This window comes from Rhinoraja longicauda, chromosome 11 (assembly GCF_053455715.1).
Source record: "Rhinoraja longicauda isolate Sanriku21f chromosome 11, sRhiLon1.1, whole genome shotgun sequence".
Classification (NCBI taxonomy): Eukaryota; Metazoa; Chordata; class Chondrichthyes; order Rajiformes; family Arhynchobatidae; genus Rhinoraja; species Rhinoraja longicauda.
Window position 1 is genome coordinate 905,141 of NC_135963.1, and position 25,161 is coordinate 930,301.

At 50.3% G+C, this 25,161-nt stretch overlaps 1 protein-coding gene across 1 annotated transcript in view; it reads left to right on the top strand.

Moving 5' to 3' along the window:
• The window catches only part of col24a1 (collagen type XXIV alpha 1), a 171,288-nt gene that overhangs the window by 54,209 nt on the left and 91,918 nt on the right, over positions 1 to 25,161 (top strand). Inside the window, exons 9-16 of the mRNA XM_078408107.1 lie at positions 3,602 to 3,655; positions 4,831 to 4,875; positions 6,826 to 6,879; positions 8,702 to 8,746; positions 14,229 to 14,282; positions 15,792 to 15,836; positions 19,857 to 19,910; positions 20,271 to 20,315. Of these exons, the coding sequence (XP_078264233.1) occupies positions 3,602 to 3,655; positions 4,831 to 4,875; positions 6,826 to 6,879; positions 8,702 to 8,746; positions 14,229 to 14,282; positions 15,792 to 15,836; positions 19,857 to 19,910; positions 20,271 to 20,315 (396 nt within the window). The remainder of the gene's footprint in view (positions 1 to 3,601; positions 3,656 to 4,830; positions 4,876 to 6,825; positions 6,880 to 8,701; positions 8,747 to 14,228; positions 14,283 to 15,791; positions 15,837 to 19,856; positions 19,911 to 20,270; positions 20,316 to 25,161) is intronic.

A 25,161-nucleotide genomic window follows, 5' to 3' on the forward strand; every position in this document is an offset into this window, starting at 1 on the left:
CCGGGCCTACGCTGTCCAGGACTGCTGTGGCCCCAGGGCTACAGCATCCAGGCCTACAGTGTCCGGGCCTACAATGTCTGGCATACAGTGTCCGGGCTTACAGCATCCGGGCCTACAGTGTCCGGGCCTACAATGTCTGACATACAGTGTCCGGGCTTACAGCGTCCGGGCCTACAGTGTCCGGGCCTACAATGTCTGGCATACAGTGTCCGGGCCTACAGTGTCCGGGCCTACAGTGTCCGGGCCTACAGTTGAAACTGGGACACTGGGCCTACAGTGTCCGGGACTACAGTGTCCGGTCATACAGTGTCCGGGCCTACAGCGCCATCCGGGCCTAATACGGGACAAGGGCGGTCCAATACAGGACAAACCAATTTAGCCCAATATATGGGATGTCCCGGCTAATACGGGACAGTTGGCAACCCTACATATAACCCAACTTGGGCAGCTTACAATCCAGCGGTATGAATGTTGATTTCTCTAACTTCAAGTAACCTTTGCATCCCCTTTCTGACTATCCCCCACCCTAGTTGTCGCACTAGTTTCACTGTCGTCCTGTTGAGTTTCATTGTCTGTATAACTCGTTATCACCTAGCCCACAGCCAACAATGCACCATTGTGGGCTCCATCTTTCCCTGATCATCGTTTCTTTTTGCAAATCTTCCATTCATTTGTTCTGTTCACCGTCTAGATCTGCAAGCCCTTGTTTCCCTTTCCTCTGACTCTCAGTCTGAAGAAGAGTCTCAACCCAAATTGTCACCCATTCCTTCTCTCCGGAGATGCTGCCTGATCCGCTGAGTTACTCCACCATTTTGTGTCTATCTGCATTTCCTTCCGACACCTCTGGTTTAATTGTTTACCGGTTTGTAACATCGACTGATACTGCTCATAGTCATATTCAGTTCCTTAAAACACTTTTATACAGCATCTAAATTAAACCTTCTGTTGTTTTATTGACAGATTGAAAGCATAGAAAAATGTATCATTTGATCAAATTCTCCTTGCGGTCCAAAATAACAATTCCTTTGTGCCAAGGAAGGCAGATGAAATTAAAATGGACCCACAGACAGCTGTGGAGGCCAAGTTAATGGATATTTTTAAGGCAGAGATAGATAGATTGTTGATCAGTGCGGGTGTCAGGGGTTATGGGGAGAAGGCAGGAGAATGGGGTTAGGTGGGAGAGATTGATCAGCCATGGTTGAATGGCGGAGTAGACTTGAGTCGAATGGCCTAATTCTGCTCCTAGAACTTAAGACCTTATGAACACTCAGTGACAACAGTTGGAACTCTCTGCTTCTATATCTTTATAACATAATTGTTCTCGGTATGTTCCCAGATATTACAAACTTCCTCTCATAATAATTCCTTATCTCAGCCCAGCCTCCTCCAACACTGATCTCAGAAGTGAAGTGGGCCAGAGGTGGTGTCATCATTGAATTCTCTAAACCCTTACAAGTCTATTCGCTTCTGTTGTGCATTACCTGTGTGACCATGTGTATCAATGGGTCCCGCCGACCCCACACAGAAAGATAGTGGGTTAATCATAGAAAATAAGTGCAGGAGGAGGCCATTTGGCCCTTTGAGCCAGACCGCCATTCATTCTGATCATTGCCGATTATCCACAATCAGTAACCCGTGCCTGCCTTCTCCCCATATAGACAATAGACAATAGGAGGAGGAGGCCATTCGGCCCTTCGAGCCAGCACCGCCATTCAATGTGATCATGGCTGATCATTCTCAGTCAGTACCCCATTCCTTCTTTCTCCCCATACCCCCTGACTCCTCTATCCATAAGAGCTCTATCTAGCTCTCTCTTGAATGTATTCTGAGAATTGGCCTCCACTGCCTTCTGAGGCAGAGAATTCCACAGATTCACAACTCTCTGGGTGAAAAAGTTTTTTCTCACCTGTTTTAAATGGCCTCCCCATTATTCTTAGACTGTGGCCCCTGGTTCTGGACTCCCCCAACATTGGGAACATTTTTCCTGCATCTAGCTTGTCCAGTCCTTTTATAATTTTATACGTTTCTATAAGATCCCCTCTCATCCTTCTAAACTCCAGTGAATACAAGCCCAGTCTTTCCAATCTGTTCCCCACATGACAGTCCCGCCATCCTGGGGATTAACCTCGTGAACCTACACTGCACTGCCTCAATAGCAAGGATGTCGTTCCTCAAATTAGGAGACCAAAATCACCTTTGTTAAATGACCCCCAGTGTGTGGGTGGGGGGTGGAATGTTGGGGGAGTTGATGGGAGTGTGGGGAGAGGGAGATGGGATGAATGGAGATGGGTGGTTGATGGTCAGCGTGGGCCGCAGGGCCTGTTACTGGGCTGTATCTCTACCTGACTCACGAGGGCTACATGGACTTGATGCTGAAAGGTGCAGGAATAAACTTCAGTGGAAACTCAGATGAAAGCATTTTGTGTGGGATTTCCACCCACCGGGCCCGCATGTCTTTGGGATGTGGCAGGAGAGTGGAACACCCAGAGGAAGCCCCTCACTCGATATCTGAAGCCTGAAGAAGGGTCCGAACCTGAAACGTCACCCGTCCATGTCCTCCACAGATGCTGCCTGACCCGCTGAGTTACTCCAGCACTCTGTGAAACGTCACCTATCCATGTTCTCCACAGATGCTGCCTGACCCACTGAGTTACTCCAGCACTCTGTGAAACGTCACCTATCCATGTTCTCCACAGATGCTGCCTGACCCGCTGAGTTACTCCAGCACCTTGTGTTCTACGCAAGGTTCCAACATCATACATTCATAAGTCATGGGAGAAGTAATTCATGTTCATAAGTTCTAGGAGCAGAATTAGGCCAAGTCTACTCTGCCATTCAATCATGGCTGATCTATCTTTCACTCTCAACCCCATTCTCATGCCTTCTGAAGAGGGGTCTCGCCCCATAACGTCACCTATTCTTTCTCTCCAGAGAGGCCTGTCCCACTGAGTTACTCCAGCAGTTTGTGTCTATCTTTGGTGTAAGCCAGCATTTGCAGTTCCATCCTACACGCCTCTCCCCTGAACCCCTGACACCCGCACTAATCAAAGATCTATCTCTGCCTTAAAAACATCCTTTGACTTAGCCTCCACAGCCATCTGTGCAATTAATTCCACAGATTCACCAAATTCCTCCTCATCTCCTTCCTAAAGGAACGTGCTTTATTTCTGAGGCTGTGACCTCTGGTCCGAGACTCTCCCACTAGCAGAACATCCACTCCATATCTATTCTATCCAGGCCTTTTTCCATTCGTGCATTCAATAGAATTAGGCCATTCAGCTCCTCAAGTCTACTCCGCCATTCAATCATGGCTGATCCATCTCTCCCTCCTAACCCCATTCTCTTGCCTTCTCTCCATAACCCCTGACACCCGTACTGATCAACAATCTGCAGTTCCTTGTGTCTGGGAAGGATCTACAGATGCTGGGTTAAACCCAAGAGAGACACAAAAAGCTGGAGTAACTCAGCGGGCCAGGCAGCATCTCTGTAGAGAAGGAATAGATGATGTTTCTGCCGGGAACCCTTCTTCAGACCGTTGTGCCTGGCCTTGCTGGTTTGGTTAATGTCGTGCCGGTTATAATGGCCGTCTCTTCCCACACAGGGTCCAGCTGGCCTGGATGGCAATCCTGGACTGCGAGGCTATCCTGGAAGGCAGGTGCAGTAACTACGCGTTGGACCGAGCCGTGAGGTTAACGCGGAACGTGCCCGCCCTTGGTGCTCAGTTGGCCAGGCTCTGGTGATGGCGTGCACGCTAACGTCCCAGGTGCCAGGCCCCTCGTCACTAGGCTCAACCAGGGTCTCGCACCTGACACGTTAACCTGTTTCTATCTCCGCAGACGCTGCCCGACCTCGTGAGAAACACTGGGACAACAGGGCGGCACGGCAGGCTCCATCCCCACCTCGGGTGCTGTCTGTGTGGAGTTTACATGTTCTCCCTGTGACCGTGTGGGTTTCCTCCCACATCCCAAAGACGTGCGGGGTTGTAGGTTGAACAAATGGCTTCTGTAAATTGCCTCGAGTGTGCAGGGAGTGGTTGGGAAAGTGGGATAACACTGAACTAGTGTGAACGCGTGGTTGATGGTCAGCCTGCAGTCGGTGGGCTCAAGGGAATGTTTCCATGCTGCATCTCTCTAGAAGGTAGAATAACCATTCAGGTTGTTGCAGGCCGATGTTCTTTCCGTTCTTCCCATCTACTCCAACCTACCTCGTTGCAGCCCTTGCACTTTTTTTAATGCTGCACTTCCTCTCTCGCTGTAACACTATATTCTGCTTCTTTTCTCTCTTTGTGCTACCTGATGCACGCGTATATGGTATCTTCCTGGATAACACCCAAAACCAAGCTTTTCCCTGTACCTCGGTACACGCGACAGCATTAAACTAATGTTGATACCACCTCCACACAGACTGCAGTGAAGGTCAGGATGAACAGCAGCTCTACCATTTGTGGCCTTAGACATTAGAGGTACAGTGAGTAAACAGGCCCTTCGGCCCACTGAGTTCGTTCTGAGCAGCAACCACCCCATACACCAGCACGATCCGACACACCAGGGACAATTCACAATTTATTTTTAACCAAAGCCAATTAACTTACAAACCTGTACGTCTTTGGAGTGTGGGAGGAAACCGGAGCACCCGGAGAAAACCCACACAGGTCACGGGGAGAACGTGCAAACTCCGTACAGACAGCACCCGTTGTCGGGATTGTACCCGGGTCTCTGGCGCTGTGAGGCAGCAGTTCTACCCGCTGCACCACTGTGGTAATACACTGTAACTGAAGGTGTTTCTGTGACCACTCCAGCTAATGCGTTGAATGTGTTTCTTCATTTGCAGGGCCTGGTTGGTCCAGTGGGCAATCCGGGACCGAAGGGCGTGGGGGTGAGTAATGCCTCAAAGTGGCAGCCGAGTGGAAACCAGTGTCTTCCCGGCTGTTACCAGGCAACTGAACCATCCCCTCACCAACCAGAGAGCGGTCCTGACCTCCCATCCACAGTGCCCTCCTTAATGATTGGGACAAAGACGCAGCATTTATTTATTTGCCTCTGTATTCCACAATTTGAGATTTGTAATAGAAAAAAATCACATGTGGTTAAAGTGCACTTTGTCAGATTTTATTGAATGGTATTTTGATACATTTTGGTTTCACCATGTAGAAATGACAGCAGTATTTATACATAGTCCTCACATTTCAGGGCACTATATTTCTATTACAAATCTCAAATTGTGGAGTACAGAGGCAAATAAATAAATGATGGGTCTATGTCCCAAACATTATGGAGGGCACTGTACATCATTGGAGACCCTCGGACTAACTTTAATCGGACTTATAGACAATAGACAATAGACAATAGGTGCAGGAGTAGGCCATTCGGTCCTTCGAGCCAGCACCGCCATTCAATGTGATCATGGTTGATCATTCTCAATCAGTACCCCGTTCCTGCTTTCTCCCCATACCCCCTGACTTGACTTTATCTTACACTGTTATCCTGCATGTGTACACTGTGACGGACACTAAAAGCTGGAGTAACTCAGCGGGGTCAGGCAGCATCTGTGGAGAGAAGGAATGGGTGACGTTTTGGGTGGAGACCCTTCTTCAGACTAAGAGTCAGGGGAGAGGGGAACCGGGAGATATAGATGGAAATGTCGAGAGATTGAGGATGTTGTAGAACTCTCATCGGAGAGAGGAGGAGAATGTCCTCATGGACGGCTCGATTGTAATCATGTATTGTCTTTCCGCTGACTGGTTAGCACGCACACAAGCTTCTCACTGTACCTCGGTACACGGGACAATAAGCTAGACTAATCTAAACTAAGCTCTCGGCTGCACCACTGGGCCTGCTCAGTTTAGAGAAGCTCTTTACCCCTCGTGCCTCTAGTCACAGCCTGAAGCATCAGCAGTTATCAGTTCAGTTTATTGTCCCGTGTACTGAGGTACAATGAGAAGCTTTCGTTGCGCGCTAACCAGTTGGTGGAAAGACAACACATGATTACAATCGAGCCATTCACAGAGTACACTTACAGGATAAAAGAATAACATTTAGTGCAAGGTAAAGTCAGCAAAGTCCAATCAAAGATAGTCCGAGGGTCACCAAAGAGGCAGATAGTAGTTCAGGACTGCTCTCTAGTTGGTGAGAGGACGGTTCAGTTGCCTGATAACAGCCGGGAAGAAACTGTCCCTGAATCTGGAGGTGTGTGTTTTCACACTTCTGTACCTCTTGCCTGATGGGAGAGGGGAGAAGAGGGAGTGACCGGGGTGAGACTGGTCCTTGATGATGCTGCTGGCCTTGCCGAGGCAGCGTGAGGTGTGGATGGAGTGGGTGGGAGGGAGGTTGGTTTGTGTGATGGTCTGGGCTGCTGGCCTTGCCGAGGCAGCGTGAGGTGTAGATGGAGTGGGTGGGAGGGAGGTTGGTTTGTGTGATGGTCTGGGCTGCGTTCAAAATTTGCTGCAATTTCTTGCGGTCTTGGATGGAGCTGTCCCCAAACCGTGCTGAGATGCATTAGTGAAAGAGACTGCTGGATGGCGGTGATTTGTAACCTACCTACCTCTCTCTCTCTCTCTCTCTCTCTCTCTCTCTCTCTCTCTCTCTCTCTCTCTCTCTCTCTCTCTCTCTCTCTCTCAATCTCTCAATCTCTCTCTCTCTCTCTCTCTCTCTCTCTCTCTCTCTCTCTCTCTCTCTCTCTCTCTCTCTCTCTCTCTCTCTCTCTCTCTCTCTCTCTCTCTCTCTCTCTCTCTCTCTCTCTCTCTCTCTCTCTCTCTCTCTCTCTCTCTCTCTCTCTCTCTCTCTCTCTCCCCCCCCCCCCCCCCCCTCTCTCTCTCTCTCTCCGCAGGGGTTTATCGGCCCCGCAGGTGTGGTCGGCCCCCCCGGCCCAGAAGGTGAAAAGGTAAGATGTTTTCCTAGTACAAGCTTCACATCCGGTCACTGTACAAATGTTGAATGCTGTAATCAACACTGAATGTGGAACAGTCCAGCACAGAAACAGGCCCTTCGGCCCACAATGTCCATGCTGTACATGATGCCATGTTAAACTGATCTCTGCCTGCATGTGATCCATATCCCTCCATTTCCTGCATGTCCATGTTCCTATCTAAAAGTCTCTTCAACCCCACTATGGTATCTGCCTCCACCCCCACCCCTGGCAACACGTTCCAGACCCCCACCCCACTCTGTGTAAACAACCTGCCCCACACATCTCCTTTAAATTCTCCCCCTCTCACCTTAACATTATTCCCTCTACTGTTGGACATTTCTACCCTGGGAGAAAGGTTCTGACTGTTGACCCTATCTGTGCCTCTCCTAATTTTATAAACTTCGATCAAGTCTCCCCTCAGCCTCTGAGGCAAATACAAATTCAAAGAGGCCAATTAAACACACAAACATTGTGGTAGGAACAGTGAGAGGGCCGTTCAGCACATCAAGCCCACATGGATCAACTCGAAAAACTGTTCATCCCTGTCTTGCGAAAAAATAAAACAGGGAAGGCGGCTGACGAGAGAAGTCAAGGATGGAGTTAAATCCAAGGAAAAGGAATTTAAATTGGCCAGAGGATGCAGCAAACCGGAGGACTGGGAGAAATGTAGACCCCAACAGAGGAGGACAAAGGGGTTAATTAAGAGTGGGGAAAAAGAGCACGAAAGAAAGCTTGCGGGGAACATAAGAACTGACTGGAAAAGCTTCTTTAGGTAATGTAAGAAGGAAAAGATTAGTGAGGACAAATGTAGGTCCCTTACAGTCAGAGACAGGTGAATTTATAATGGGTAACAAGGAAATGGCAGAACAGTTAAACAAGTACTTTGGTTCTGTCTTCACTAAGGAAGACACAAACAATCTCCCAGAAATACTAGGGGACTGAGGATCTAGTGGGAGGGAGGAACTGAAGGGAATCCACATTAGTCAGGAAATGGTGTTAGGTAAACTGTTGGGACTGAAGGCAGATAAATCCCCAGGGCCTGATGGTCTGCATCCCAGAGTACTCAAGAAGGTGGCCCTAGAAATCGTGGATGCATTGGTGATCATTTTGCAATGTTCTCTCGACTCTGGATCAGTTCCTGTGGACTGGAGGGTAGACAATGTAACCCCACTTTTTAAGAAAGGAGGGAGAGAGAAAACGGGGAATTATAGACCAGTTAGCCTGACATCGGTGGTGGGGAAGATGCTTGAGTCGATTATCAGTCCCGAAGTTAACACTACCAATAGTTTAATTTAGTATAGATTAGAGATACAGCGTGGAAACAGGCCCTTCGGCCCACCGAGTCCGTGCTGACCAGCGATCCCCGCACACTAGTTCTATCCTACACAGTAGGGACAACTTACTGAAGGCAATTGACCAGCAAACTTTCTTGTGTGGGAGGAAACCGGAGCACCCGGAGAAAACCCACGCGGTCACAGGGAGAACGTACAAACTCTGTACAGACAGCACATGTGGTCAGGATTGAACCCAGGTGTCTGGCGGTGTGAAGTAGCAGCTCTACCCGCTGCCCCACCATGCCGGCTAGTATGGATCCAGCACCCGTGGGCGTTTGTGGCCGGCGGTCTTCCATCGTTATAGACGTGGAGGTCAGAGCCAGTGTCTTTCTGCAGAGTGACGGTGGAAAGCTCCACAGGAACTTGCTTCAGATTGTCCCCAGCTGCCTGGTCTGGAAGCTTTGTGCGATCGGTTCTGTTTGAAACCTGCGGTGTTTGATGTGGAAATATTGTCTCCTTAGGGCATTCTTGGTCCCAGAGGAATCAAAGGACCCAAGGGGCGGATGGTGAGTGCAGATAATAATAACTTGTAAAACGTTTATCCTGCATGTGCACGCTGTGTGGACAGCTCGATGGTAATCATGTATTGTCTTTACGCTATAGCACGCAACACAAGCTTCTCACTGTACACATGACAATAAACAAAACTGAATGATGTTAGAGAGGCTGCCTGTTACTACCCAGTGATGCACCTTGTGTGGGGCATTGATGAGTGATAGAGTCATACAGCCCTTTGGACAACTCCATCATAGCACATCATAGCACATACGCCAGTCCCATGTGCCCGTGTTTGGCCCATCTCCCTCCAAACCTACCTGTTCAAACTGCTTTTAAATGTTGTTATTGCACCTGCCTCACAACCTCCTCTGGCAGCTTGTTCTACATACCCACCACCCTCTGTGTGGAAAAGCTGCCTCTCAGGTTCCTATTCAATCTTTCCCCTCTTTGCCTTAAAGCTAATTGGAAAGATGGCTTGTATTCACTGGAGTTTGGAAGGATGAGAGGGGATCTTATAGAAACGTATAAAATTATAAAAGGACTGGACAAGCTAGATGCAGGAAAAATGTTCCCAATGTTGGGGGAGTCCAGAACCAGGGGCCACAGTCTAAGAATAAAGGGGAGGCCATTTAAAACTGAGGTGAGAAGAAACCTTTTCACCCAGAGAGTTGTGAATTTGTGGAATTATCTGCCACAGAGGGCAGTGGAGGCCAATTCACTGGATGAATTTAAAAGACAGTTAGATAGAGCTCTAGGGGTTAGTGGAATCAAGGGATATGGGGAGAAGGCAGGCACGGGTTACTGATTGTGGAAGATCAGCCATGATCACAATGAATGGCGGTGCTGGCCCTAAGGGCCAATGGCCTCCTCCTGCACCTACTTTCTATGTTTACCTGCACACCTCGATGCCTCTACTCTACAACACGCCCCAGGGCCCTGCCTGCCAGTCACTGCCAAGGTCCTGCCCTGGTTTCACTTCCCAAACACAGGACCTCATAACGTCTTGGTTGCTGGTTGTGGTTGTGATTGTGATTGTGTGCTGAGGGCCTGTGGCTCTCTGTACTATGCTGGTCCTGCTCTGCCTTGACACGCCAGTGCAATCCCCGCACTTGTCAGAGGGTGTTTCTCGCATGAGTCACGGTGATTCCCTCTCTGTATAACATCGGAAAAAAATCATTCCATACAAAGACAGCAAACATTTGCACCCACTTTGTAGCGTCAAAGTCTGGCCTTTCTCTGAAACAAATCCTTTCATGATTCATTCAGGAGGTGTGGGCAGTGCTTGGAAAGCCATCTATCGCCAAGCCCTTAGTGTGGGGATGGGGGAGGGGGATCCCCCACCATGGAATGGTTACAGCATTGAAGGCCATTCGGCCCATTGTGTCCACACTGGCTCTCTGCCACAGCAAGCTCTAGCTCCACCCTGCCAAGAATCAAGAGTGTTTTATTGTCGTGTGTCCCAAAACGGAACAATGACATTCTTACTTGCAACAGCACAACACGAGATGTAAACACAGGGCACTGTAAAACCCATTACAAACAACAACAAAGTTGAATCTAAAGAAGGGTCTCACCCCGAAACGTCACCCATTCCTTCTCTCCATAGATGCTGCCTGTCCCGCTGATTTACTCCAGCTTTTTGTGACTGTCTTCGGCTTAAACCAGCATCTGCAGTTCCTTCCCACACATAAAACCTTCAGTATCGACATATAGTGCTGGGGGAACCCAGCGGGTCGGACAACATCTATGGAGGCAATGGACAGTTGACGTTTTGGGTCAGGACCCTTCTGCAGGTGCAGTCGGGGGGAGAAAGCTGGAAACATAAGGTGGGGGCTGGGCAAATCCTGGTGAGTGATAGGTGGATACAAGTGAGGGGGAGATTGGCAGATGGGTGGAGTGAGTGACAAAGGCAAGAGGTGAAAAGGAGCCAAAAAGCTGTCAGATAAGGCGAGAAGAGGAGGAGTGAAATATCTTGGTCATACAGCTAAGAAGCAGGCCCTTCGGCCCAACTCAACCATGCCGGCCAAGATGCTAAGCTAGTCCTATGTGCCCACATTTGACCCATATCCTTCTAAACCTTTCCTATCCATGTGCCTGTCCAAGTGTCTGTTAAATGTTATTGTTATCCCTGCCTCAACTACCTCCTCTGGCAAATGTTGAGCCGGAGGGAGGAATATGGGTGGAGGGGATGATTGGGAGAGGAAAGAAGGGGGACAAAAAGGAGATGGGAGATTTAGTCTGAAGAAGGGTCTCGACCCGAAACGTCACCCATTCCTTCTCTCCCGAGATGCTGCCTGACCCGCTGAGTTACTCCAGCATTTTGTGTCTACCTTGGATGGGAGATTTCGTTTAGTTTAGAGATACAAACCCTTCGACACCGACCAGCAATCCCCACACATTAATGCTATCTACACACACACGAGGGACAATTTTACATTGATACCAAGCCAATGAACCTACAGACCTGTAAGTGTGAGACCACACTTGGAGATACTGTGTCTCCAGTGTCTGGCCGCCCAGCTATGGAATGGATGTCTGGAGAGGGTGCAGGGCTGATTGACCAGGATGTTACGTGGGCTAGCAGGCTTGAGTTACAGGGAGAGGTTGGACAGGTGGGACTTTTTTCTTTGTAGCGTAGGTAGGGTTGCCAACTGTCCCGTATTGGCTGTATTTTGGGCTAACTTGGTTTGTCCCGTACGGGACCGCCCTTGTCCCATATTAGGCCCGGATGGCGCTGTGGGCCCGGGGGCTGCAGCAGTCCCGGACAGTGTAGGCCCGGAGGTCCGGGCGCCGCCTAACGGAGGTTGTGTAGCAACCCGCTTCGTGGTCCGGGTGGAGCAGGAGCATGTGGCCGCTGGCTGGGTGAGGTCACGTGGGGCACGGGGCGGTGACGTCACCCTTTGTCCCTTATTTGGGAGTGAGGAAGTTGGCAACCCTAAGTGTAGGAGGCTGAGGGGTGGCCTGACCGAGGTGTACAAGATCATGAGGGGCACGGATAAAGTGAACACTCACGGTTGTTTCCCAGGGGAGAGGATTCTAAAACTAGAGGGCACAGGCTTAAGGTGAGAGGGGAGAGAGTTAAGAGGGACCTCAGGGCAACATTTTCACTCAGACGGTAGTCCGTATCTGGGACCAGCAGGCAAATGCAGGCAAGTGGGACTAAGCCAATATGCCATGTGGGCATGGATAAGGCTGGAGGTGAAAGGTGTCAGATAAGGTGTCACTGTCTCACTTTAACCATCCTGTCTCAAACACGACCAGAGCTAGACCATGTGCTGCACAGTTACTGACCAAACACGACCAGAGCCTAGACTCCATGTGCTGCACAGTTACTGACCAAACACTGAGCATCATTACACAGGGAAATACAGGCCCACATTGGAACAATTTGTGGATATGTCACTTCCAATTGTCAGTGTTCCCCACAGCTAGAGTTGCCAACTTCCTTGGTGGAGCGGGAGCACGTGGCCGCTGGCTGGGTGAGGTCACCTGTCCTGTATTTGGGAGTGAGGAAGTTGGCAACCCTACTCGATACAGACCTCCTGAATGCACAGGTTTCAGTGAGTCAGGGCTGCAGTCGCCTGGGCAGCCACAAGGAGGCGTGAAATATCACTTTATCTCCTTTTAACTATTCCAACTCCAGTACCACCAGAGATGGACTTCATCGACCGCACCGTGACTGACCAAACACTGGGGCTTATTCCCACAGGGAAATATCCACAGGGTCCATGCTGTCACTTCTATTGACAGTGCCTCTATAGTACTCTGTCTACACTCTACATTCTCCACTGTATCTTCCCTTTTGCTCTGCCTGTTAGAGTCATAGTGATACAGTGTGGAAACAGGCCCTTCGGCCCACCTGCCCACACCGACCAACATGCCCCATCTACACTAGTCCCACCTGCCCACACCAGTCAACATGCCCCATCTACACTAGTCCCACCTGCCCACACCGACCAACATGCCCCAGCTACACTAGTCCCACCTGCCCACACCGACCAACATGCCCCATCTGCACTAGTCCCACCTGCCCACACCGACCAACATGCCCCAGCTACACTAGTCCCACCTGCCCACACCGACCAACATGCCCCATCTGCACTAGTCCCACCTGACCACACCGACCAACATGCCCCAGCTACACTAGTCCCACCTGCCCACACCGACCAACATGCCCCATCTACACTAGTCCCACCTGCCCACACCAGTCAACATGCCCCATCTACACTAGTCCCACCTGCCCACACCGACCAACATGCCCCATCTACACTAGTCCCACCTGCCCACATCGACCAACATGCCCCATCTACACTAGTCCCACCTGCCCACACCGACCAACAATGCCCCATCTACACTAGTCCCACCTGCCTGCATTTGGCTCATATCCCTCCAAACCCGTCCTATCCATGTACCTGTCCAAATGTCTCTTAAACGTTAGGATAGTCCCAGCCTCAACTACCTCCTCCAGCAGCTTGTTCCACACACCCACCACCCTCTGTGTGAAAAAGTCATCCCTCAGGTTCCTATTAAATCTTTCCACCGCTCACTTTAAACTTATCTCCTCTGGTCCTCGATTCCCCTACTCTGGGCAAGAGAATCTGTGCGTCGACCCAATCTATTCCCCTCATGATTTTGTACACATCTCTGAGAATTTAATTTAAATTCCTGAGATTTCTGTCAAATGGTTCCTTTATAACTACGGAGCCTGGAACTGTGCTGGTGCTCCCGGTGTGGAGTATGAAGGGTGTGGGATATGGGGATGGGAAGGGTGTGGGATATGGAGACGGGAACAGTGAAGGGTGTGGGATATGGAGACGGGAAGGGAGTGGGATATGGAGATGGGAAGTGTGAAGATGTGGGATATGGGAACGGGAACAGTGAAGGGTGTGGGATATGGAGACGGGAACAGTGAAGAGTGTGGGAAATGGAGACGGGAACAGTGAAGGGTGTGGGATATGGAGATGGGAAGTGTGAAGGTGTGGGATATGGGAACGGGAACAGTGAAGAGTGTGGGATATGGAGACGGGAACAGTGAAGGGTGTGGGATATGGAGACAGGAAGGGAGTGGGATATGGAGATGGGAAGTGTGAAGATGTGGGATATGGGAACGGGAACAGTGAAGAGTGTGGGATATGGAGATGGGAAGTGTGAAGGTGTGGGATATGGGAACGGGAAGTTTGAAGGGAGTGGGATATGGAGTCAGGAAGTGTGAAGGGTGTGGGATATGGAGTCAGGAAGTGTGAAGGGAGTGGGATATGGAGTCAGGAAGTGTGAAGGGTGTGGGATATGCGGACGAGAAGTGTGAAGGGTGTGGGATATGGAGTCAGGAAGTGTGAAGGGTGTGGGATATGGAGTCAGGAAGTGTGAACGGTGCTGCAAGGTGCTGTTGAACTAAAGCACAGTTTAACGCTACAGATATACATTTTGATTCTTTCAGTGCAGCAGTGATGCTGGTGAACACTTTACTAATGTGTTTCCTCACCTCACCAGGGCTATCCGGGTTCAGCTGGAGCTCGAGGACCTCCTGGTGCTGACGGCATTCCCGTGAGTTTGATGCGTTTGCTACTCTGATGGTTCTGCTCTGGGTCAGGGCTCACTGCCCCCGGGGGAAGGTGGGAACCAGTGGCTGAGGTCAGGGCCCTCGTGTTGCCGTGGGGATTCTGGCCAAACTCTCTGAGGCTCAGCAAACTGGAGAGGTTACTAGTGACATGATGCAAGTAACAAAGTGCTGGAGTAACTCAGCGGGTCAGGCAGCATCTGTGGAGAACATGGATAGGTGACGTTTCACAGAGTGCTGGTGTAACTCAGCGGGTCAGGCAGCATCTGTGGAGAACATGGATAGGTGACGTTTCAGCCGGGACCATTCATCAGACTCATTGTTGCCCCTCCACCCAACGCACAATCAGTCTGATGAAAGGTCCATGTTCCCCACAGACGCTGCCTGACCCGCTGAGTTACTCCAGCACTCTGTGAAACGTCACCTATCCATGTTCTCCACAGATGCTGCCTGACCCGCTGAGTTACTCCAGCACTCTGCGCCTTATTTTGTAAACCAGCGTCTGCAGTTCTTTGTTTCTACTGGTGTAAGAGCCAGGCAGGTGCCAGACACCCCTTGCCGTGTGACTCTGGTCTTTGTTCCCCCCCTCCTCACCCTCCCAGCTACCGAGCTAAGCCTCCACAATCAGGTAACAGAGTAACTGAGCACGGAAAAAGGCCCTTCAGCCCATCACGTCCGTGCCGACCATCAACCACCCTTCGACACTGATCCCATCAACTCCCCCTCATTCCACCCCTCACCCACACACTGAGGGCAATCTACAGCGGCCCATTAACCCACCCACCGCGCACGTCTCTGGGACGTGGGAGGAAACCGGAGCACCCGGGGAAACCCACGCGGTTACAGGGAGAACGTGCAAACTCCAATCTGACAGCGGCAGAGGTCAGGATGGAACCTGGGTCTGTGGCCCTGAGAGGGTATGGCTCTACCCGCTGTGCCACTGGGTCTGTGGCACTGAGAGGGTATGGGTCTACTCACTGTGCCCCTGGGTCTGTGGCACTGAGAGGGTATGGGTCTACCCGCTGTGCCCCTGGGTCTGTGGCCCTGAGAGGGTATGGCTCTACCCGCTGTGCCCCTGGGTCTGTGGCACTGAGAGGGTATGGCTCTACTCACTGTGCCACTGGGTCTGTGGCACTGAGAGGGTACAGCTCTACTCACTGTGCCACTGGGTCTGTGGCACTGAGAGGGTATGGCTCTACTCACTGTGCCCTGGGTCTGTGGCCCTGAGAGGGTATGGCTCTACCCACTGTGCCCTGGGTCTGTGGCACTGAGAGGGTACAGCTCTACCCGCTGTGCCCCTGGGTCTGTGGCACTGAGAGGGTATGGCTCTACCCACTGTGCCCTGGGTCTGTGGCACTGAGAGGGTATGGGTCTACCCGCTGTGTCACTGGGTCTGTGGCACCGAGAGGGTATGGGTCTACTCACTGTGCCCTGGGTCTGTGGCCCTGTGCTAAGATGTGCAGGATCTGATGTGAAATTCCACTTTCTGTTCTCAGGGCAAAGCTGGCGGTGTTGGGCAACATGGATTCCCCGGCCTTCGGGTACGTAAACCTCACAGTTCAAAAGGTCATAAAGTCACAGGACCAGAATTAGGCCATTCAGCCCATCGAGTCAAGTCCAATTCAAACATGGCTGATCTATCTCTCCCTCCCAACCCCATCCTCCTGCCTTCTCCCATAACTCCTGACACCCGCACTGATCAACAACCTGTTGCTGCTGTTATAGATTTGTCCTTTTGTAAACCTTTCATTCATTTGTTCTTGTCACCTTTCCATATCTCTGGTGTCCCTCTCCCCTGACTCTCAGTCTGAAGAAGGGTCTCAACCCGAAAAGTCAACTATTCCTTGTCTCCAGAGATGCTGCCTGTCCCGCTGAGATACTCCAGCATTTTGTGTTTATCATCAGTGTAAACCAGCATCTGCAGTTCCTTCCTGCACAAGAACCTGTCAATCTCCACATTAACAATACCCACTGACTTGTGGCCTCCACAGCCGTCTGTGGCAATGAATTCCACAGATTCACCACCCTCTGGCAAAAGAAATTCCTCCTCATCTCCTTCCTAAGATGCACCACCTCAGGGTGAAGCTTTTCTCAAATGACCAGTTGTAGTATGGCAAGGCCGTTGTTTCTCGCCTGTCCACGACTGTCCCTTGAGGTGAGGGAGATGGAGCTGCCGTCTTGAATCAATGGGGAATCTGGGGAAGGTGTTGCCACCAGGGTGCTGGTGGAAGGCAGTTCCAACATTCAGACCCAGTGATGATCCATAGCTTCCTGAATGTGGCAATGCCAGCAGATAGAGTGGTGAAGTAGGCCTCTAGTGTGCTTGCCTTCACCGAGTGTAAGAGTCAGGAAGTCATGGTTAGGAAGTCCTTTAGTTTAGTTTAGAGATACATTGCGGAAATATTGGTTGAACTTAACATTATGTACGGCACGGACATTGTGGGCTGAAGGGCCTGTTTCTGTGCTGTACTGTTCCGTGTTCCATGTTCTATGAATACAGATACAACCCAGTTAGCCTGTTTTGACAGGACATAGAAACATAGAAAATAGGTGCAGGAGGAGGCCATTTGGCCCTTCGAGCCAGCACCGCCATTCATTGTGATCATGGCTGATCATCCACAATCAATACCCCGTGCCTGCCTTCTCCCCATATCCCTTGATTCCACTAGCCCCTAGAGCTCTATCTAACTCTCTATTAAATTCATCCAGTGAATTGGCCTCCACTGCCTTCTGTGGCAGAGAATTCCACAAATTCACAACTCTCTGGGTGAAAAAGTTTTTTCTCACCTCGGTTTTAAATGGCCTCCCCTTTATTCTTAGACTGTGGCCCCTGGTTCTGGACTCCCCCAACATCGGGAACATTTTTCCTGCATCTAGCTTGTCCAGTCCTTTTATAATTTTATACGTTTCTATAAGATCCCCTCTCATTTTTCTAGAACAAACCATCAGTCCAGGAATTAGTGTCACAGAGTCACAACTTGAGTAGATGTTAGTTCTTTTCCCCTGACTCCCAGTCTGATGAAGGGTCTCGACCTGAAACGTCACCTATTCCTTTCCTTCAGAGATGCTGCCTGAGCCGCTGAGTTACTCCAGCATTTTATGTCTATCTTTAGCTCTTAACATCCCATTCATAAATGTCGGCGGTTTGGCGAACACTGAATAAAAACCTCCTGCCAAAGTTCTTTCTGCGTCTGCAGTTTCCAATTATTGCTCTCCAGTTTATGAGCATCTTAGAATGCATTTGTCAAGATTGGCTTGTCAATCCTTGGCCCCCAGTCTGCAGGGTCCATCCCAGATGTAACATTCTTGCAGCTGTTCTGGAGACGTGCTCAGCTCTCTGCGTTATTGCTGGGACTCTGGCCAGCAAGCTAATGGTCTGTAAAGTGCTGCTATTAAGACAGGACTCTCAGACACAGCTGCTGGAAGAGTGACTCGGAATCATTGAGACGTTTTGCACAGAAGGAGGCCATCTCGTGGTGATGTCCATCTCGTAGTGCGCCAGGACATGAGCTTCATAGAAACATAGACATAAAAAATAGGTGCAGGAGGAGGCCATTCGGCCCTTCGAGCCTGCACCGCCATTCAATATGATCATGACTGATCATCCAACTCAGTAACCTGTACCTGCCTTCTCTCCATACCCCCTGATCCCTTTAGCCACAAGGGCCACATCTAACTACCTCTTAAATATAGCCAATGAACTGGGCTCAACTACCTTCGTTCCCCTGCCTCTCGCAATGGTCCATTTCCTCGCGTTGATACCGTTCCTTCATGTTCATAAGTGATAGGAGCAGAATTAGGCCATTCGGCCCATCAAGTCTACTCTGCCATTCAATCATGGCTGATCTATATTTCCCTCTCAACCCCATTCTCCTGCCTTCTCCCCATAATCCCTGACACCTGCACTAATCAAGAATCAATCTCTGCCTTAAAAATATCCATTGATGGCCTCCACAGCCGTCTGTGGCAAAGAATCCCACAGATTCACCACCCTCTGACTAAAGAAATTCCTCCTCATCTCCTTCCTAAAGGAACGTCCTTTAATTCTGAGGCTGTGGTTTCTTGTCCTAGACTCTCCCACTGGTGGAAACATCCTCTCCACATCCACTCTATCCAGGCTGCTCACTATTCGGTAAGCTTCAATGAGATTCTCAGTGAAATAGCTGAGGGTTGGCATCTCTGCTGCACTGGTGGACGTGCTGGCTCTGGGGAAGAGGCATGTGCAAGGCTCTTCGAGGGGTTTCAGGGAACAAGCCCAGGGTTCTCAGAATCCGCTCCGGATCAACGGCGGCACGGTGGCGCAGCGGTAGAGTTGCTGCCTTACAGCGAATGCAGCGCCGGAGACCCGGGTTCCATCCCGACTACGGGTGCTGTCTGTACGGAGTTTGTACGTTCTACTCGTGACCTGCGTGGGTTTTCTCCGAGATCTTCGGTTTTCTCCCACACTCCAAAGACGTGCAGGTTTGTAGGTTAATTGACTGGGTAAATGTAAAAATTGTCCCTAGTGTGTGTAGGATAGTGTTAGTGTGCGGGGATCGCTGGTCGGCGCGGACTCGGTGGGCCGAAGGGCCTGCTTCCGCGCAGGAGGACAAGAGGAACTGCAGATGCTGGAATCCTGAGCAAACCACAAAATGCTGGAGGAACTCTGCGGGTCAGGCAGCATCTGTGGAGGGAATGGTCAGACGATGCTTTGCGTTGGGACTTTAAAGGAACTTGTTTTCCTGTAATGGGACTATGTGCATTCGCCCTCAGTCTCTCTGCTCTGGAACACTCCCCAGAGCCCCACCACTCACGTTCAAATCTCACATGGGCCATCTCTGGTCCAAGAACAGCTCAACTTATCTCAACCTTGCAGCCAAAAGCCCTTGATTCAAGCAACTATTCTTGTAAATGTCCTGCTCCCTGCACCCCTGACATTATTTCCAAATTGTAGTATCCGGAATTGTGCTCACCTATCCTCCATACAGTTTCAGCAAAATCTCCAAACCTTTTATCATTTTATTTAATCAGGTTCATGTATCCCAAAGTGCTGGAGTAACTCAGCAGGTCAGGCAGCATCTGTGGAGAACATGGATAGGTGACGTTTCACAGAGTGCTGGAGTAACTCAGTGGGTCAGGCAGCATCTGTGGAGAACATGGATAGGTGACGTTTCACAGAGTGCTGGAGTAACTCAGCGGGTCAGGCAGCATCTGTGGAGAACATGGATAGGTGACGTTTCACAGAGTGCTGGAGTAACTCAGCGGGTCAGGCAGCATCTGTGGAGAACATGAATAGGTGACATTTCGGGTGGGGACCCTTCTTCAGACTGATTGTAGATCCATATTTCATTACACCCATCATCTACCAGGCTTTGTCCTGACCTTACCTCTTTTCCAGCGTTTTCCCCCCTTACTACAATCAGTCTGAGGGGATCGGTGGTCGGCGTGGACTCAGTGGGCTGAAGGGCCTGGTTCCACACTGTATCTCTAAACTAAACAGTAGTGGAAGACAAGTATTCCCTTGGTGCAGGGAGACATGAACATGTTGTCAGTAACCACTGTTGCCTTCTCTTCCCATCCAGGGTGCAGTGGGTCTTCCAGGATTAGCAGGCCTCCCGGGAACACCAGGACCTCAGGTAAACTTATTTTGCTGATGTGATTCTGACGTTCATCGCACATTACAATTAGAGTCGCCAACTTCCTCACTCCCAAATACGGGACAAGGTGACGTCACCGCCCCGCGCCCCATGTGACCTCACCCTGCCCGGGCGGCCACCATTGGTGGAGTGGGAGCAGGTGGCCGCTGGCTGGGTGAGGTCACGTGGGGCGCGGGGCGGTGACGTCACCCTTCGTCCCTTATTTGGGAGTGAGGTAGTTGGCAACCCTACTAATATGGGACAAACTAATTGAACTAATACGGGATGTCCCGGCTAATACGGGACAGTTGTCACCCATCGTTACGAAGCTCTCACCCTCTGTTACACCTCTCTCTGCAGGGTCTGTCGGGGAACGTGGGCCAACCCGGATTGAAAGGTGATAAGGTGATCTCAATATTGCTCTTTTTTCATTTCTTATCAGTAAGGAAACAGTTGCTCTGGATTTCAGGAAACAGTTTCAGGATTTGTGTGGTCCTAAACAGTGATGAGCTTATGATCATTTCAAACATTCACATGTCACAGGAGCAGAAGTCGGCCATTCGGCCCATCGAGTCTACTCTGCCATTCAATCATGGCTGATCTATCTGTCCCTCTCAACCCCATTCCCCATAACCTTTGACACCCGCACTAATCAACAATCTATCTATCTCTGCCTTAAATATCTCCACTGACTTGTGGCCTCCACAGCCGTCTGTGGCAAAGAATCCCACAGATTCACCACCCTCTGACTGAAGAAATTCATCCTCATCTCCTTCCTAAAGGAACGTCCTTTAATTCTGGCGCAAAATGATCACAGATCACCCTGATGATCACAGAGGGAGGCTTTCTGGCCCATCCAGGCTATGCTATCTCCAAGGGAGGCAATCCCATTTGGTTCCTCCATATCTCCCCGGTCGGTGTAATCTCTCCACTCATATCCATCAGCTCCCCTTTGTCCATTAATAGACCTTTATTTGGCACAGATGCAATGCACAGTGAAATTCATTTTGCATCTGTCGTGAATGAATACTTTATTGTCACATGTGACAACTCACAGTGCAATCCCGAGCCTGCATACCCAGCGTATGCAATAGTCCCCACATAAAGGGCGCCAACAACGTGGTATTGACACCTGCGGGCACTAGGGTTGCCAACTTCCTCACTCCCAAAATAAGGGACATAGGGTGACGTTACCGCCCCGTGCCCCACCTGACCTCACCCAGCCAGCGGCCACGTGCTCCCGCTCCACCAATGGTGGCCGCCCGGGCCGGGAGCACATGGCCCCTGGTTGGGTGAGGTCACGTGGGGCACGGGGTGGTGACGTCACTCTTTGTCCATTATTTGGGAGTGAGGAAGTTGGCAACCCTACTAATACGGGACAAGGGCGGTCCCGTAGGGAACAAACTCATTTAGCCCAAAATACGGGATGTCCCGGCTAATACGGGACGGTTGGCAACCCTATTGGGAGGTCACGTTTTTGACGCCATTATTCAAAGTCCAAAGTCCTTGTAAATCATCTCTGAACCCTGTCAAGTTTGACAATATCTTTCCTATAACATGGTGCCCAGAACTGAACACAATATTCTACATGCGGTCTCACCAACGTCTTATACAACTGCAACATGACCTCCCAGCTTCTATACTCAACACTCTGACTGATGAAGGCTAAAGTGCCAAAAGCCTTTTTGACCGCCTTATCCACCTGCGACTCCACCTTCAAGGAACCATGCACCTGTACTCCTAGATCCCTCTGCTCTGCAACATTCCAACATGCCTACCATTCACTGTGTAGGTCCTGCCCTTGTTCGACGTCCCAAAATGCAACACCTCACACTTCTCTGTATTAAACTCCATCAACCATTCTTCCGCCCACCTGGCCAATCGATCCAGATCCTGCTGCAATCGTTCACAACCATCTTCACTTTCTGCAAAACCACACACTTTTGTATCATCAGCAAACTTGCTAATCTTGCCCTGTGTGTTCCCATCCCAATCATTGATGTAGATGACAAACATGATTTATACATAGACTTCAGTAAGGCATTCGACGAGGTTCCGCATGGTAGGCTGCTCTAGGAAGGTTAGATCGCATGGGATCCAAGGAGAGATAGCTGAATGGAAAGCACATTGGCTCCATGGAAGGAAGCAGAGGGCCCTTCTTCCCTCTGAAGGGAAGCACCGAACCCTGAGGGCCCAGCACTGAACCCTGAGGGCCCAGCACTGAACCCTGAGGGCCCAGCACTGAACCCTGAGGGCCCAGCACTGAACCCTGAGGGCCCAGCACTGAACCCTGAGGGCCCAGCACTGAACCCTGAGGGCCCAGCACTGAACCCTGAGGGCCCAGCACTGAACCCTGAGGGCCCAGCACTGAACCCTGAGGGCCCAGCACTGAACCCTGAGGGCCCAGCACTGAACCCTGAGGGCCCAGCACTGAACCCTGAGGGCCCAGCACTGAACCCTGAGGGCCCAGCACTGAACCCTGAGGGCCCAACACTGAACCCTGAGGCACACAGGCCTCCAGTCCGAGAAGCAACCTTCCACCATCACCCTCTGCTTCCTTCCATGGAGCCAATGTGCTGTCCATTCAGCTATCTCTCCTTGGATCCCATGCGATCTAACCTTCCAGAGCAGCCTACCATGCAGAACCATGTTGAATGCCTTACTGAAGTCCATGTATAAATCATGTGTATTGATAAAAGGAATGAGGTGAGGGAGAGGTGAAATGCACTGGACTGGAGTCGATGAACCCATATATTGTGTTGGGTTTAGGGCGTGTTTCTTACTAGCAGGACTGGAACTTTGCCATCTGATGTATTTTAGTTTAGTTTAGTTTATTGTCACGGGTACCGAAGTACAATGAAAAGCTTTTGTTGCGTGCTAACCAGTCAGTGGAAAGACTATACATGATAGTCTCCAACCTGAACGACTACCGCCCGGTTGCCCTAACGCCGATTGTCATGAAGTGCTTTGAGAGGCTAGTCCTCTCACACATCAAATCCAGCATCCCTGACTCACTGGACCCACATCAATTTGCATACAGGGCAAATAGATCTACAGAGGACGCCATCTCTCTGGCTCTTCACACTGTCCTGACTCACCTAGAGAGACAGGGCACGTACGTGAGGATGCTATTCATAGACTATAGCTCCGCCTTCAACACGGTCATCCCCACCAAGCTCATCACCAAACTCCACCAGCTAGGCCTTAGCTCGTCATTATGTGACTGGATCCTGGACTTCCTGCTGGAACGACCGCAGGCAGTGAGAATGGGCCCGCACCTGTCCTCCACTATCACCCTGAGTACCGGCACACCACAGGGCTGTGTTCTGAGCCCCATGCTCTACTCCCTCTTCACACACGACTGTGTTCCTGCATTCGACACCAACACCATTGTCAAGTTTGCAGATGACACAACGGTGATCGGGCTGATCACCAACGGGGATGAAACAAACTATAGAGCGGAGGTGCAGAACCTGGCGGACTGGTGCTCGGATAACAACCTGTCCCTAAATACCACCAAGACCAAGGAGCTGATCATCAACTTCCGTAGGTCACATAACGGGGAATATGCCCCGATCTCTATCAATGGGGTCAGTGTGGAGAGAGTGTCCAGCTTCAAGTTTCTGGGCACTCACATTTCGGAGGACCTAACATGGTCCAATAACACTGCTGCGCTGGTCAAGAAGGCACAACAAAGACTGTTCTACTTAAGAACACTGAAAAAGTCTGGTCTACCCCAACAGCTGCTGAAGACCTTCTACCGCTGCACCATAGAGAGCATCCTAACGCATGGAATCCCTGTGTGGTACCTCAGCTGCACGGAGGCAGAAAGGAAAGCTCTACAGCGGGTAGTCCATAGAGCTCAGAGGGCCATCGGAACACAGCTACCAGACTTGGAGGGCATCTACAACACACGATGCCTCAGAAAAGCCACCAGCATCCACAAAGACTCTTCACACCCCTGCAACAGTCTGTTCGAACTCCTTCCATCGGGCAGACGATACAAGGCCTTCTATGCCCGCACCTCCAGACTCAGGAACAGCTTCATCCCCAGGGCCATAGCTGCTATGAACCGGTCCTGCTGAGCCGGATGGCCACAACGCATAGATCAACTTGCACTTTACCCTGTCCAAAACTGTTACAACTGTTCGTTTCGTTGGGTTGCTGCTGTCTAAATTACCTAAATTAGTGCATCGTATGGGAGGCGCATTCCCAATCTCGTTGTACCCCTGGGTACAATGACAATAAAGATATATTGTATTGTATTGTATTGTATTACAGTTGAGCCACCCACAGTTTACAGATACAAGATAAAGGGAATAATGTGCATAATGTTTAGTGCGAGATAAAGTCCTGTAAAGTCCAATTAAAGATGGTCCAAGAGTCTCCAATGAGGTAGATGGGAGGTCGGGACCGCTCTCTAGTTGGTGAGAGGACGGTTCAGTTGCCTGATAACAGCCGGGAAGAGACTGTCCCTGAATCTGGAGGTGTGTGTTTCCACACTTCTGTACCTCTTGTGGCTGATCATCCACAATCAGTACCCCGTTCCTGCCTTCTCCCCATATCCACTGACTCCACTATCCTTAAGAGCTCTATCTAGCTCTCCCTTGAAAGCATCCAGAGAATTAGCCTCCACTGCCTTCTGAGGCAGAGAATTCCACAGATTTACAACTCTGACTGAAAAAGTTTTTCCTCATCTCTGTTTTAAATGGCCTACCCCTTATTCTTAAACTGTGGCCCCTGGTTCTGGACTCCCCCAACATTGGGAACATGTTTTCTGCCTCTAACGTGTCCAACCCCTTAATAATCTTATACGTTTCGATAAGATCCCCTCTCATCCTTCTAAATTCCAGTGTATACAAGCCTAGTATGACAGCAGACAGTGGAAGTCTAACTCTTATCCCCAGTGCACAAGCATCTTCTGAAGTGTGTGGAGAGGTCAGGGGAGGGAAGAGATGGCATGTGGAAGGAGTTTCTTCCAGTCTGAGTTCAGTGTTGTAACATGACAAGTGATGAGCCTCTCCAGTGATTCATGGCTTCTATCTCCTTGCGAAAGTGCTTTCCAGCGAACAGTAACATTGCCACTTAATTCCAACATCAATTGAAAACACATTGCTGAGCAGGAGGCCAGGGAGTAATACAGCTTTGATCTGCTGTGATTCCGACCCCCACGCTCTGAAGAAACACTTTAACTGATTATTTCCAAACGTCCAAAGTATTTGCTCTGGAAATTAACAACATCAGCATCAGA